At 30.6% G+C, this 15,850-nt stretch overlaps 1 protein-coding gene across 1 annotated transcript in view; it reads left to right on the forward strand.

Annotated features, from left to right (window-relative positions):
* The window catches only part of LOC148307956 (corticotropin-releasing hormone-binding protein), a 42,402-nt gene extending 41,726 nt beyond the window's left edge, over window positions 1-676 (forward strand). The window contains exon 7 of the mRNA XM_088262546.1: window positions 118-676. Within this exon, the coding sequence (XP_088118672.1) occupies window positions 118-260 (143 nt within the window). The 3' untranslated portion in view covers window positions 261-676. The remainder of the gene's footprint in view (window positions 1-117) is intronic.
* Window positions 677-15,850: the final 15,174 nt, after the last annotated feature.

Here is a 15,850-nt window from a genome sequence, read left to right on the forward strand (position 1 = left end):
AGGACTGTAGTGTTAGTGTTGTTGTTAGTAAATAAGATAATTAATAAGACTCAGGGAGTGTTTTCCGGTGTTGGAGTGTTATCAATTGAAAATTATTGACTTTATTTTCGTTTTCAGCTAGGTCTGCAGCATCGATCTTCTGCGAGGTGACAACGGTCCGTCTAGTGTCCGGTGGACGATTCGAGAACTCTGTCACCGTCGCTGTCAAGAAGCTCGGAATGGAAGACGTAATGGACGCCACCCTCTTGTGCGGAATGTAGACGCCACGATATATCAGCTTATAGTAAATTATGTGTAGTCAATTCAACATATTCGTGATTATTTGCAGTCAAAAAATGAGAATGGAAATGCAACAACCCCTAGCGGTTTCAGTATAAAACTTAAAATATATCTTATCCTAGTGAAATATATGTATATTTATGTAATTAAGCGTAATGCAACAATAGGAGGACAAAATTATATTCGATTGAATCTTATGGTAAATCCATACGTAGTTTAATACTTTAAATAAGTGATAGGCAACCCTCGAACCATTGATTATTTACAAACACTTCATTTATTTTTTGATTTAGAGTTTAATTTGTAGAACTCCATTTTAATTAATGTACTAATTTTTAAAACTTAGTTGATAAAAAATCTGTGTTTGATTTAAAAATAAAAACATAAAAGACACTCACTTCAACTGTTTCACAATTTATTATAACAATTTATCATTGAATAAAGTATATAAATATTATATATAATATTACTTTAATAATAATAAAATAAAAACCCTTATCCGCACCCCAATGGTGCATAGGGCACTGCGTCATGTAAACGCAGTGTTATCTTGATCGTTTACACATGAAGGAAAGGTGATCAGCCCTCCGCTTCAGGTACCAGTCCAGGGTAATATTGAATAAATATGACAGTGAAAAAATCACTTATATTTATTTTACCCCCCTTGGGAATCGAACCTGGGACCTCCAGAACGGTAGCCGAGCGTGCTGACCATTACACTACGGAGGCGGACAAAATACGGATATTACTTTAGGTATCATGAATTAAAGTATTTGCTGATTTTTTTTTTTAAATTTATTTCCCAATAGACTTTTTTCTGCGTGATATATCTGTTTTTTCCCAGATATATGATTAAAAATATATTTAAAAATTCATTACATGCGCCGTGGCATAGTTGAGTAGACGGTTGACTGCAAAATTGGCGCGGCGGATTCGATCCCCGTAAATTGCAAAATTAATGAAATACTCATTTTTTCATAGTCTGTCTTTTGAATGTATTTTTCATATTTAACTTCCTTATCTTTACTTTCCTACCTTTTAAGTTGAGGCTTTGCGGGTTAATTCTAAATAAAAATCAGATAAACCATTTAAAACAATATCCAAGGTTTTCAAACCCTACTATGTAAACATTAGTTGATAATGTGTTTGCAGTAAATTTCATTAATAATTCTTTTTCACCTCAAATATTTCATAGGGCGCTGTATTTGATTAATGTAGTGCGATCTAAAAAGGTAATTTTGTGAAAACAAGGGGATAAGTCCTACTCTTCAGTTGCTAGCGTATGCTAGACTTGCCCTTTAGATCAATATTGGTCGGGTCTCTGAACATTGAACTTTTTTTTTAAATTTTGGTCAAATTGTTTTAAATTTGTACATATTCAAAATCTATAGCGGATGTTTTGGGGCTGATCTATTACTCTGAAGTAATATCTTCCGACAAAGCATAAAAAAATTAATCAATAATTCAATTTCAATTGAAAATACGCGGTATTTTCAAATATAAAAAAAAACATTATTCCAATCATATATTTTAAAAAGAAAATGTGTTTTTTTTTGTAATCATTCTCGTTTTTTGTTTATATTTTTGTTTTTAATGAAAAGTGTAAGATTATTTGAAAGGCATTTTCGAAAATGTTTTATTACATAAGTATCTTATTACAGACGTCAGTATAAAAAAATAAACTCAAAATAATTGAAAACTGTTTTTGTTAACAGAAGAAAATAAAATATTCAAAATACACGAAAAATGGTTGCCAATCACTTGTATATTTTGCTATCGAGATCCTGTAGCTAAATTTAATTATGAATTTGATTTTGAATAGAGCAGTTTGGCTATGAATTGCATTAAAATTCGTATAGTTTCATGTCATTGTAAGAAATAGAATTTAATGTTTTTATTATTATTATTTAATAAGTTATATTCCGCTTAAAGTACCTGATATTGATAAATATTATTTTGCAAATATATTCGAGATACGAGCTTCATTTCCTTTTCTAATAAACAACTTCCGTGAGTCTCCTTGTCAGGACTACTTCTCCCAAATAATTAGTTTGTGGTCAATGTAATATAATTATTTTTGAACTGTATTATTGTGGAATAAATATTAATTATAATAAACACTTGCATCAATGCATTTCAATTATTCAAGATCCCTAATATAAATCCCTTGTTTATATTTTTCGACAGGTCCAATGTCATTCATCAATGGAGTTTTTTCAACAGTATTTTTAATTACCATAAATATTATACTATATTTTGTCCGCCTCCGTAGTGTAATGGTCAGCATGCTCGGCTACCGTTCTGGAGGTCCAGGGTTCGATTCCCAGGGGGGTAAAATAAATATAAGTGATTTTTTCACTGTAATATTTATTCAATATTATTACCCTGGATTGGTACCTGAAGCGGAGGGCTGATCACCTTTCCTTCATGTGTAAACGATCAAGATAACACTGCGTTTATATGACGCAGTGCCCTATGCATCATTGGGGTGCGGATAAGGGTTTTATTTTATTATTATTTTATAAATATTATACTATATTTTGTCCGCCTCCGTAGTGTAATGGTCAGCATGCTCGGCTACCGTTCTGGAGGTCCCGGGTTCGATTCCCAGGGGGGTTTAATAAATATAAGTGATTTTTTCACTCTAATATTTATTCAATATTACACTGGACTGGTACCTGAAGTGGAGGGCTGATCACCTTTCCTTCATGTGTAATCGATCGAGATAACACTGCGTTTATATGAAGCAGTGCCCTATGCACCATTGGGGTGCGGTAAGGGATTTATTATTTATTATAAAAAAGTAAAAACTCATCCGACAATATTAATGGTGATATATTGAATATTAAAATCAAACATTGATATTTATAGTATACTAAATTGTACTTTATGGTTAAAAACACGTAAAAATATTTTTTTTTGATAATCAATTCGACTTGTTATGGCATTTTCCAATATTACTGTAATCTATAATGAAATGAGGGAGATATAAAAGATTATTAATTTCAATTTAAGTTTTTCTTGGTAAATTCCACTATCTTTAAATTCTATTGGGGCACGTATCATTTTCAAACACTGTGTCACGATATATTTTAAGAAATAGTTGTATTTACAAAGTCAAACTTAAATTAAAAATGGATAATTTCATTAAATGATTCGGTAGTCACTTTGTGGTAAAATCTATTCATTCTTAATTAATGCTTTACTTAGTTAATACCACTACTTATTTCTTAAAATCTACTGTGACACGTGTTTCAATGCATTCCGCATAATTTTCACGGTGTTTGAATTAATTTAATTTATCTACTTTAATTAAAACTGTGAGATGAATTTACAATTTTATAAATATTATAAAACGATAAAAAAAAATTAATATCGATTTTACTTTATTACTGCCATCTTATGAATCGTACGTAAAAGTCAAAAGTCTTAAAGTTTTCAAAATTTAGGTTTGCGTCTATGTTATTCTTTTTAAAATTTTCCAACAGGTGGCCAAGATTTTTTTAATGCTTACTCGCAAAATAAAAAAAATATTTTACTAAACGTTTAAAGTTCTAAATTAGAGTCAAATTGAAGCATTTGTCAATTACATTTATGTTTACCCTATATTAAAAAAAATATGGTACAACATTTCAGTGTAAGGTAAGCAAATTTTAGGTATAGATATTTTAAAGGTTTTGGCAGTTATCCATAGATGTCAGTAATTCTTATAAAACTAGCTAACTAACTGACCATAAAACTAACTAACTAACTTATTCTTATAAAAGTTCACATATCGCTCACTCCTTTCAAGAACGTCATCAATCAAAAATCGAGAATTTTTAGTTGTGCATGTTTTCGGAATGCCCAGAAAATGTCCTTTATCCCAGCAAAAGCGGCATATTTTAAACTTAATGTTTACCTGCTATGGGGCAGAAAGTGTTGTTTTTGCATTTTATAGAAAAGGTATTGTTTATTTTTTTAATACACTAAATATTTTTCAAATGGAGAAAAAACTTTCAGGTTTAACCTAAAAATATCTGTGGCACAGTAAAAAGTTCAATAAGTGGCTTGATATTTATATTTAATACATTTTATTATATTTTTAAACTTTAAAAACGATCTCCTAAAAAATCAATTTTTTTGATTTATGAAGTTGTTGAAAGGAGTGAGCGATATGATACATACATTATACAATTAAAACTTCCAGCAAAAGAAAAATGAAAGTATGTTGACTGAATGCAGAGGAAATGCGGTCTTTCAGATAAATGTGCGGAAAAAAACAACGTTCGATACATGTTAGAATGGTGAAATAAGGAAAAAAATATTTAGAACAGTATTTTTTATTTATCTAATGTTAATGTCTTCGAACGACATTGTCAATTTTTTTTGTTAAATTGATTTCGATCATTTTAACGTTGATTATATAGTATATATACCAAATAATAATATTGCATACGCAATTTTTGGAATGGGTCACTTTACTATTAAGCCAGTTACAAAATTCATACATTTAATTCGTATAGTCAAAGTTGATAACATTATAGATGAATCATCTCTTTTATCATTTGTTACTGATGCTATCGCTTAAAAATACAATTAATTCCTTTATTTCCCGAGAGATATGTGTACCGTGCTACAGGGATACGCATGATGTGTTTACATACGTCGCTGCTAGAGAGTAATATGCAGAAAATTGTATCCCGGGGGCTCAATTAATTCAACCGTTTTAAGAAATAATAAACATTATACATGCCAAAATAATACTTTAAGCTACAGAAAGGAATGACACAGTTCCTAATACTTAAAAAAACACTTGTATAATACACTTAATCAGTTTTATTTTATTACACACGACTAGTTTCGAAAACTAAAAGATGTTTTCACCTACAGGTGAAAAATAAAGCATATGAAATAAAACTCATTAAGTGGTAATTATAAGAAACTCTGACTCAAGAGTCCGCGACACTAACCACGGGACCACAACCCGACAAAGTAAAGTAATTATGTAAAATTTCAATTAATGAGAAATAGAAGATATGAACTTTCTTTTACTATAACCCCTCATCCGTACCCGATGGTACATAGGGCACCACATCATATAGACGCAGCGTTATCTTGATCGTTAACACACGAAGGAAAATTAAACAGCCCTCCACTTCAGGTAATATTGAATAAATAAACAAAGAAATATTTTTTTATGTTTTAATTTTAAATAAAACACAGATTTTTTGAGTCTACTAAGTTGAATTTTACTAACAAAAACACATAAATAATTAATATTGTGACAATTGTTTCGCCTTGCTAGGGCATTATCAAACGAATGCCCTAGCAAGGTGAAACAATTGTCACAATATTAATTTTTTATGTGTTTTTATTAATAAAATACAAATTAGTAGACTCAAAAAATCAGTGTTTGATTTTAAATTAAAACAAAAATTAAAATGGAGTTCTACAAGTTAAATGCCTAATCAATAAATAAATAAATAAATTAGGTCTTTAAGAACAGTGTCCGTCGATGGTTGCTTAACATTGGAAGGGACAAGGTAAAAAGTGAATTAATTAAAGTACAGGTGTAATTATCACATTGAAAAACCTTAAACTATAAATTATTTTTGTATCTCCTGTATGTTATGTTTATAATCTAATCATTAAAAAAAAATTTGTATTACCATGTTAGTATTCAGCTCAACACAGGCCATGCCTAAAGAGCCGTAATACGTATAATAAATGTATATATGAAATGAATATGTATATTGAATGTATCTATGTATTATGAAAATAAAATAAATTAATAAATAAATAAATAAAAAATATAAAGATATGACATGATATATTGTATAATTGCATTGTACGACCACAATGTGTGAATATCGGGAAGCATGGCGAACAAGAATCATATTTCATGTAATAAACGGTTAATGCACATGTAGATGGCTTTTTAATTGGCCATGCTCGGTGTTGCCACCCTACTCGAGTTTATGTGACCATCTACTCCATGCCTCAGTTCTTCGTAGCGACGTTTGCCGTAAGTTTATAACTTCATTACGGTACGAAGGCCGTCCGGGTCGCGGGGGGTTGGCGGTGTTAGGGGTGGGAGCAGGGAGCTCGAGAGCAAGGGGGAGAGAATAGAGTGGAAGAATCCAAGAACACCTGATGTACGGCAGAGCACGTTGCGAGATGAAGCAGTGTGTGGGATATAGAGGTGGTTATCTGGATTTCAAGCATGTTAGAATGTTTTTTTTTACAGTATTTTTGGCATTTCAACATAGATGAAGAAGAATATTGAGGTCTGGGCATTAACAGGGGTTACGACCATCATAAGCTTGGGTAAGTGATCACTTACTCGTGTGACTCGTGTTTGACAGGCGCCGTGGCGTAGTTGGGTAGACGCTCGACTGCGAAACTGGCGTCGCGGGTTCGATTCCCGCCAATTGCAAAATAAATTCAAGAAAGATTTATTTTCAATTGTTCTGGATGTTTGTGATGTATTTTTCACATTGACCTTCCCTATCCTTAATATCCTACCTGCTGACAAGCATCTAAACTAGACGCTTTGCGGGTTATTCCTTAAAAAAATAAAGTAATTAAAAAACATTTACCAATTCAACCCATGATTGACAACCACACTTCTCTCCTTTTTAATCTTCTAGATATATTGATCAAACTTGTAGCACAGTATGCACAGTATTATCAAGGAAAGACTCTTTCCATTTGTATGTGACGTCCGAATCCTGGGTTATATTCACATACTTGAGAAACGCTTGAAACGTGATTTTCCATTTATTTTAGAGCATAATTTGACCAGTTAATTCATTTACAACCTTTTTACATGTAACATATAAGTATGTACTTTATACATACTTTAAATATTACAAATATTAAAATATTTGGTCATGTACATATTTTAAGTCGAAACATGAGAAAGCAAAAAATATTTATAAATTTACAATAACAATCAAGCATTTTAGAATATGTTTTGAATATAAATGCATTTTAGAATGTGTTTGGCAATATAAAAGCATTTTATAATGCGTCTGGTCATTCATCTTCAGTAAAAACATGAGATTGCATTTTTATTTTATTTTTTTTATTCATTTGTAATTATGTTTAAGATGAAATAGATACATACATTAATTCGTAAAAGAATATGAGATGATAAATATTACAAAAAGATAAAAAACGTCATAGTTTTCAACAAACACAAATTATTTTAACAGACAAAACGTCAAATTTTATCAATTAGTCCTCGCTGTGAAATATAATGCATTATTTAAAAAAAATATGTAACATAAAAAAATGAAATCTGACATGAGTGAACATCTTTTGTGGTTATATCGACTTTATCGAAGCAAAGTACATAAACAAAAATTTCTGTCGACCAGTATTATTTAACGATAAATAATTTTATATATATATATAAATATATTATTTTATTATTATTATTGTTAAAATCATTATTATTACTTTTTATTATCACTGTTGTCGGTTTTCAGCAATTATTAATATTGAGTAACGGTATTTTTGTACCGTTAATTACTAATAAATCAATATTATACGGACATAAATATAAAGAAGAATATATATTTTATATTAATTTATTGTTTAATAAGTGAATTTTTTGCCACATTTAGTCACAAAAGCAACAACAACAAAAATCCTAGCGTTTTACAAACATCGTAATATTATATTTGAAAAAAATATATATTAAATTCGTTTTTATTTTCCGTGAAAATGAAAACCCATTAAAAAACCTCCGCCGTTTTACCGAGTACATTTTATTATGTAAATATTTGATTACACAATACGTTTTTTCACAGACACGTTGAGTATTGCAGAATACATCCCCTTGACGCGTTTATATACGTTTTATATATTACGTACGTGAAAAGGTTTGTTATTTAACTGAACAGCCTTGACCATAACCGAGTTGAAGGTCTCATTTCGTATTTTATGTGACAATTTTGTTAAACAAATAGTTAAATGTAACATAAAGATTATTCAGATCAAAGAATTTTGCTCCTTTGATGGTTTTTAGTTAAACGAGAATCCAGAATGTACAAGGTTTACACGTAGTGAGCTTTCGACGTGGATTAGGGTCGAGAAATTAAGCAGCGTAACTGGCGGTGTATAGTTAAGCTCGGTTAGAAAAATGAGGTTGAGGGTTGTTCAACCCCTTATTTGCACGTCCTTTGTAACCCCTGTAGCGTGTTGTGCCAACTAATGTTTACCTTTTCTCCCCTGTAATGATGAGAAAATGGGTAACGTTATCATGGTATGATAATATTACAAACACATGTTACGCTGGCAAACACATGTTACGATAATTATTTTGCGGATGTTTTGAATACCAAAAACATTAGATACTAAATACAGTTTATGCAATTTGGATTGCGAAATTTGGAATTCCGACTGCAAGCAGACAGCCACTTAAATCTGCTAAAACAATTAATTACAAAATATTAGTTTACATCTATATTTATTTCTGTGCTTTCAAGTTTGTTTTTTTTTTATAATTGCTAAATAAATAAACGTACATCTCTTCTCCTTCTTCTTCTTCTTCTTCTTTTGCCTTCTATCCTCCACTGATGGACATGGGCCTCTTCTATATATCCTTCCATTTTTTTCGGTCAGTTGCTGTTTGCAGTCAGTTTTTACCCCACACTGCTGCGTCGTTAGACCATCTTTTTTAAGGTCTTCCAACGCCTCTTTTGTTACCTATATATACCTATATTAAATCTAAAATCTACATTTGTTTTACAACGATTTTTTATTATTTTTTATTAGAGTTAACAACAGCAACATATGTAAAACAAAATATTGAAATATATACATAACACAAACCAATCATAGTTAACCACAGAAACATAAAAATTAGTACAAAATATTTTGTGTATGTGCAACTTGGTTTGAAATTTTGGCACAAAGTTCGTCGTTAGTCTTTCCAATAAAAGCGACGGGTAAAATCATTTTTTACAGCAATGGCGGTACCATCTGTTAAAACTAATAGCAACATACGCAATACTAAACATTTCTTATGACGGACAGCGTGCTTCTTGACAGGTATAGATTTTCAGTATTTTTAATGATCTCCATTGCACTGTCATCTCAAAGATTTTCAATATTTTCATTCCCTCACATGTATTATGAAATGTAACATATAAAAATTTTGTTCTTTATATTTTATTTACTTCCCATTTAACCAGATCTTAAAAGCCACAAAAACGCACGACCATGCATAGCTAGCATAAACAAACATTTAATAAAAATATTATCATAAAAGATTCGTAAATAATGGCAAATATAATTAGTTGATTAAATATTGTTATTTAGTTTTTAAAAAATTCACAAAGCGCTACCTCAAAAATTTAACCCAACTTAACCATTTTGTTTTAATTTTGAATACATAATTTAACGTTTTTAAGCATAACAAGAAAAGTTCTAACTATTGAGCTTCCCTACGTGAAAATGTGACAAAGATAGTAATCTCATTAGTGATTTGAGAAATCAAAATGATAAAAACACGCGACCTCTGGAGCGATATGAAGTACATATTATATTATCACGTTCTCACCATGTGTGAATATGGGTAACATATATTCACAACTACAGGTTACCTAGAAAATTTTTTCTCCATAAAATACAAAACATAGCAGATCGCTCACTCATTTCAACAACGTCATATATCAATAATCGTCAATTTTTAGTTGTGCATATTTTCGGAATGCCCAGAAAATGTACTATATTCCAGCAAAAGCGGCATAATTTTAAATTAATATTTATGCGCTACAGGACAGAAAGTGTTGTTTTTGCATTTTGAAGAAAAAGTATTGTTTAATTAAATTTACAAAATATTTTTCAAATGGAGAAAAAACATTCAGGGTTTACCTAAAAACATCTGTTGCACAGTAAAAAGTTCAATAAGTGGCTTTAAAAACGATCTCCTGAAAAATCAAGTTTTTTAATATATGACGTTGTTGAAAGGAGTGAGCGATATGTAAGGCGATATCAATGTTGAAAGGTAAGGATTGTTTTCAAAGACATAGTGATGTGCCATTATATTCTCTCTGCCTTCCCCTGCGGCGAAGCGGCGTGATGGCGGCGTGGGTAATTATTTAGATAGTAAGTAATTTTAAATCTAGATTTTGTGAACAGAATTTGGATGCTTTTTAGTGTTAATATTTGGAATTAATCTTGACGATTTTTTTGTTGTAGAAAAAGTGAACTTTTGTTTTTACTAACCCTGTATTTAAATAGAGCATGACTTCATTGCGTCGTAGAGCCTTGATACGCCCTCCATTTCACCCATCTCTCTTTGCCACGTGACATTTTTATGGTCTTATTCCGATAACGTTGTTTTCTGGTTTCTTTATAATTATTTATCTATCTTCTAGGATAACACAGAATACGAATCATTTATTAATTACTATACTAGTGTATTTACCTGGCCAAGCCCGTGTTTTGGGGTCATTTTTTTATTTTTATTTATTAAAGAATCCTTAAATTTTTATATCAAATTATATATCCGAATTTTAGTCAACAAACTCTTGCTTTGCTCCTCTAAGAAATTATTAATATCGTTTAAGATTTTGTTTGACGAATTAAAAATATTTATCATAAATACGACTTTCGAAATTTGAGTACGGTGAATGGTGAGTGTTACACTGTATATAAATGATCGCTTAAACCAGCCAATGATAGGTTGTAAGCTCAGTAAATGCCTGTGCATCCATATTCTTCGTCAACTATGAGAATATGTTAATAATTAAGTTATTTCTTATGGTTTCCTGTTTTCATTTATTACATATCGCTCACTCCTTTCAACAACGTCAAATATAAAAAAAAAAGATTTTTCAGGAGATCGTTTCAAATTTTTAAAAATATAATATAATGTATTAAAAATAAATATCAAGCCACTTTTTGAACTTTTTACTGTGCAACATATCTTTTTAGGTTTTTTGTTTTTTCTCCGTTTGAAAAATATTTAGTATTTTTAAAAAAATAATTAACAGAACACATTTTCTTCAAAACGCTAAAACAACACTTTATACCATATAGCGGGTAAATATCAAATTAAAAATATGCCGCTTTTGCTGGTATAAAGTACATTTTTGGACATTCCGAAAACATGCACGACTGAAAATTGACGATTTTTGATATATGACGCTGTTAAAAGGAGTGAACGATATTAGTTATCCAATATACACACTTCTTCTCCCCTGTTAAAATATCAATAATACGGATATATGTACACTTCATCTTTAAACATGAGTATTGCGAGTTGGATTTCCATATTAAAAAACACTTAATAATATGATTATAGTAAAACAAGTCAAATTTTAGAGGGAATTTCAAAAAAATATTCAAATTAAATAAAACAAATTTGAGTAACGAAAGCTGTCAGAATACAGCCCCTTGCGCCTCCAGCCTTACCATGAAGTTATTCTCATGGTCACAAACAACAAAGCCTCTCCATATATTTTTCACCCTGGAACAATTGTGATGTGTATATACTCGCAACTGAAAGCTAGAATTTTAATTTTATTTGAAAGTGAATATGCTACTTTGTATACAAAATAAATAAATAACTAAGCACTGTGTTAAAATTTCTAGGCGTAATATCTTTGTATACTATATTTAAATCCTCCTATACTAAAAATTGATTTTAACCCTCTTTTAAAGAGCTTTATTATTACCATTAGTATTAGTATCTCAACAAAGAAGGAGGACTTTTTTGGGTATTTATTAAAGGAATTGGAGAAGGCTATGTTCGTCATATGTTCCCACTTATGGCAGCGCTATCTGTCAAAATTCTGTACCAATTAAAATAATAACTAATATACTAAAATAATTTTATAACTTCTTTAAAAATTAATAAAATCAATGATATAATATATGAATGTTCATTAGTGGGCAGAATAGTGAGTAAAACACAAGTTTACAAAGCGATCCCTTTTTTTAGAAATTACCTGCAAAGCCTAACAGGCTTGTATGTATGAAGGATGCTACATGTTGGATAGTAAGGATAGAATTGGTAAATGCGAAAAATACATCACTACCACCCAGAAGAATTTAAAAAAGTTTTACAGTCTAGCGTAGCCAACTTCGCCAAGGTACTAAAGCTAGTAAATGCCAGGTTATAAGCCCTGGAATTCTGAATATCCCATCTTCTTTCGTATAAAAACAATCAGTAGATACACTTATAATAAAAACATATCTTTCACAAAGAGGGTTTCTTAAAATATTATTTTTAAGTAATCGTATGTTCTTTTGAAACGCACAAAACACTTTTTTTGGGGTGTCCATTTGTGTTTTGCACAACCCTGAACGAATTCCTAACATACTGTTCAAAATTTCTCTGAAATTTTTATAAATCATGGTACGTCCGAAGGATACGGTATTTTTCGCAAGAGTACCGAAAGCCGATATAGGATTTCGGTAACCAAAGTAAATAAATATTGGTCCCAATATGATGTCAAAATGTAGATATATTCTATTTTATGCGTTATTATTTCAGAGACTAGTAAGTAGATAATAATATGATGCTTAGTAGGTATCGCAAATTCTACGTTACTCCAAGGTCTTCCAAAGTTTCAGTGTACGATGTTGGGTATTTTATTATACTTATTTCCACAACAAAAGAAAGATAAAGTATCTTTGCTGTGTACTCGAAATGCTAATCAAATTTCGTGAGAACTATACCAGATGTTCTTCCATAAACTTTTCATCTCTGAGAGCTTTTCTGACAGCGCCGATGCATTATTACGCGAATTAATGATGTTTTATTACGTGGCAATAGAAATGATTTGTAAAATTGCGAATATTTAATATGACTAACTTGAAAATATTTGTCTTTTTACCACTTGAGTTAATATATGACAACATGTTTCGGAAGCTAAGCTTCCATCTTCAGGTCTAAATGTAAACTAAGACACAATTTTTTTAAACACATTATATACATAAGTCATGTATATAATATTCCCGATGAGTAATTTCTATTTCTCATTTTGGGACATGGGATTAAGGTTAACAAGACTGGAACACAAATAATAAAGTTACAAAAAAGTTTTTTTTTTAAATAATCAAAACTAATATATGACAAAATATTAAAACAATATGCAGGTATAATAAATAGGCATAAAAAGCATATTTAAAAAAAGTAAATGAGAAAAACATGAGCGAATATTATTATTATTCAATTTTTGATAATTATCACTTGTTTTTAATTTATTAATAATTAAAACCAAGTGTTTTCATTAATAATTTCAACATGTCTTACCACAAAGTAAATGCAATTGTAAATGCAATCAATGAATAAAATGACCAACTTCTTGATTTACATGTTAACATTTCAACAAAGATGACGAAGGATTTCGATGTTCGGGTATTTACAGGGCTTACGACTTGTCATGGGCTGGTATAAGGCACTCTATACAAGTGAAACATTCATTTTTCTACCTTTAAATCTCTAACAACTACACTCTGTTGATCTGATGATGAAATAATTGTTCCGAAACTGGCAGTGGCGTGCACAGATAATCAATAAGGGTCGGGAGTAGAGGTAGATAGTAAGGTTCGCTAGGTACTAGTTACTAGGGTTGGTAGTAGAGATAGGTAGTAAGGTAAGCTGGTACTGCTTTGTAATGTAGGATCGGTACTGTTTGCGTTTTTTTATGTCACGCGGGTAAGCACTGTTTTTCTGCTTATATGGAATGCACGCCCCTGGAAACTGGCATGTACTTATATAATGTAATCATGAAGCAGAGTTTGAATGATATTTAAAAACTACAAAATGAACTGTGAATGATAAAGATAATATTATATTACCAATTTACAAAGTTAAAAACGATTTTAATATACAAAAGAAATAAACAAATCTATGAATTTTTAGAACTTACGACTTTTTATAGACTTAGGCTGGTTTAAGTTGAACATTTAAGCCTAGGTCGTAAGCCTTGTAAATGTCGAGAATTCCATATTCATAGTCGTCTTTATTGAAACAACAATAAGATATAAATAACAGTTTAGTGGAACTAAATCCAAAATTTATGAAAAAAAAATGGACACTTCTTCTTCTTTTTTTTCTTGTTCTTAAAACAATGTGAATATTTCATATTATTCCATGTATTGATGGTTGTATGAAATATGCAAATATCTTTAGCGATGTATCTTCTTCTTCTTATTATTATTATAGGCCTTGCGGCCTGTTTTTAAGAGGGATTAGCCTAGGGCGACGTCGATTCCCAGCTATCGGCCCATCTCTTTGGTGGTCTGTCCGGGAGTCGTCTACCATGGGGTTGGCCGTACAGTGCGATGTGGGGGAGTCTGGGTGGTTCCATTCTCCTCACATGCGCATACCATTGTCTTCTTCGTTGCCTTCCCCACCTAACGACATCTTCGATCTCGCATATTTCCCTAATCTTGGCATTTCTCAATCTATCTCGAAGATTCTTGCCTGTTATGTTTCTCAGAGTCTTCATTTCTGACACTCTAAGCGCGTTTTTTGTGGCGATGTATGAATTTACTAATTATTTTCAAAGGTAATCTTATTCCTTCGAAATGAACATTGAATTATTAAAATTTGCGTATTTCGATTACTTATAATTTATACGTAAACCAACATATGTATATAACGTGAAGTTACGTTAAGTTTCCGACAATCCTTATTAATTATTAATTAGTTTAAATTACCTTAATATTTTTTAACTCATGTAAAACGAGGAACGTTTATCATTTTACAATTTAATGAAATCAATCATCGTAAATAATTTATTTTTTGTATGCGTGTCAATGATAGCGAAACAGTTTTCTTTATAGCATGTTGATAGTTTAGAGCAGAGGTTCCCAAACTTTTTTTGTCTCGTAGACCCCTTGCCATGTTTTTCGATTTTTGGTAGATCCCTCCTTACCTGATATTGCTTTTCAGCTAATTCAGTATCTTCTCGATGTATGAAGTGCACATTGAAAGATTGAAATTTATAACATGTATGATAATTTATAAAGTGTAATGAAAATTTAAAAAAAATACACACATCTTAGGTTAATTAAAATTAAAATTACTCTCTGTTAAATTAAATAAATAAGCGAAAAATAAATACTTTTAGTCTTAGGAATAAACCTGATATCGTTGACCTCCATTTCTTTTCCATGGACCCCCAATTTTTTTTCGCTGACATATACCCCTTCCAAGTCGTCGTAGATCCCTGGGGGTCGATATAGACCACTTTGGGAATCACTGGTTTAGAGGGAGAAACGCTGTCATTTCTTGGTAGTTAGAGAAAATAAAATCGAGTTTCAATTAAAAGACAAAGCATGCATGATACGCAAGGCAACGTTTATATTTCAGTGAAAAAACGAATGTTGTTTGGAAAATAAAATGAAAGTTGCGATATTTTATTCTATCATAAAAAGTGCCTATAATAAAAACGTTTGTATATAAGTCATACCAATGAGAAGAATATTTTTTTTATAGGTGTATTAAGTTGAAATGAAATATCTATCGTTTATTTGAGAGAAGATCAGAGCATTTCAGGACTTACAACCTGGTATCTGAATTTTTTAAGTTAGATACATCTGCACTAGCACTTTATAT

This window comes from Brachycentrus maculatus, unplaced genomic scaffold (assembly GCF_059751285.1).
Source record: "Brachycentrus maculatus isolate JH-2025_06_01 unplaced genomic scaffold, ASM5975128v1 h1tg000183l, whole genome shotgun sequence".
NCBI lineage: Eukaryota > Metazoa > Arthropoda > Insecta > Trichoptera > Brachycentridae > Brachycentrus > Brachycentrus maculatus.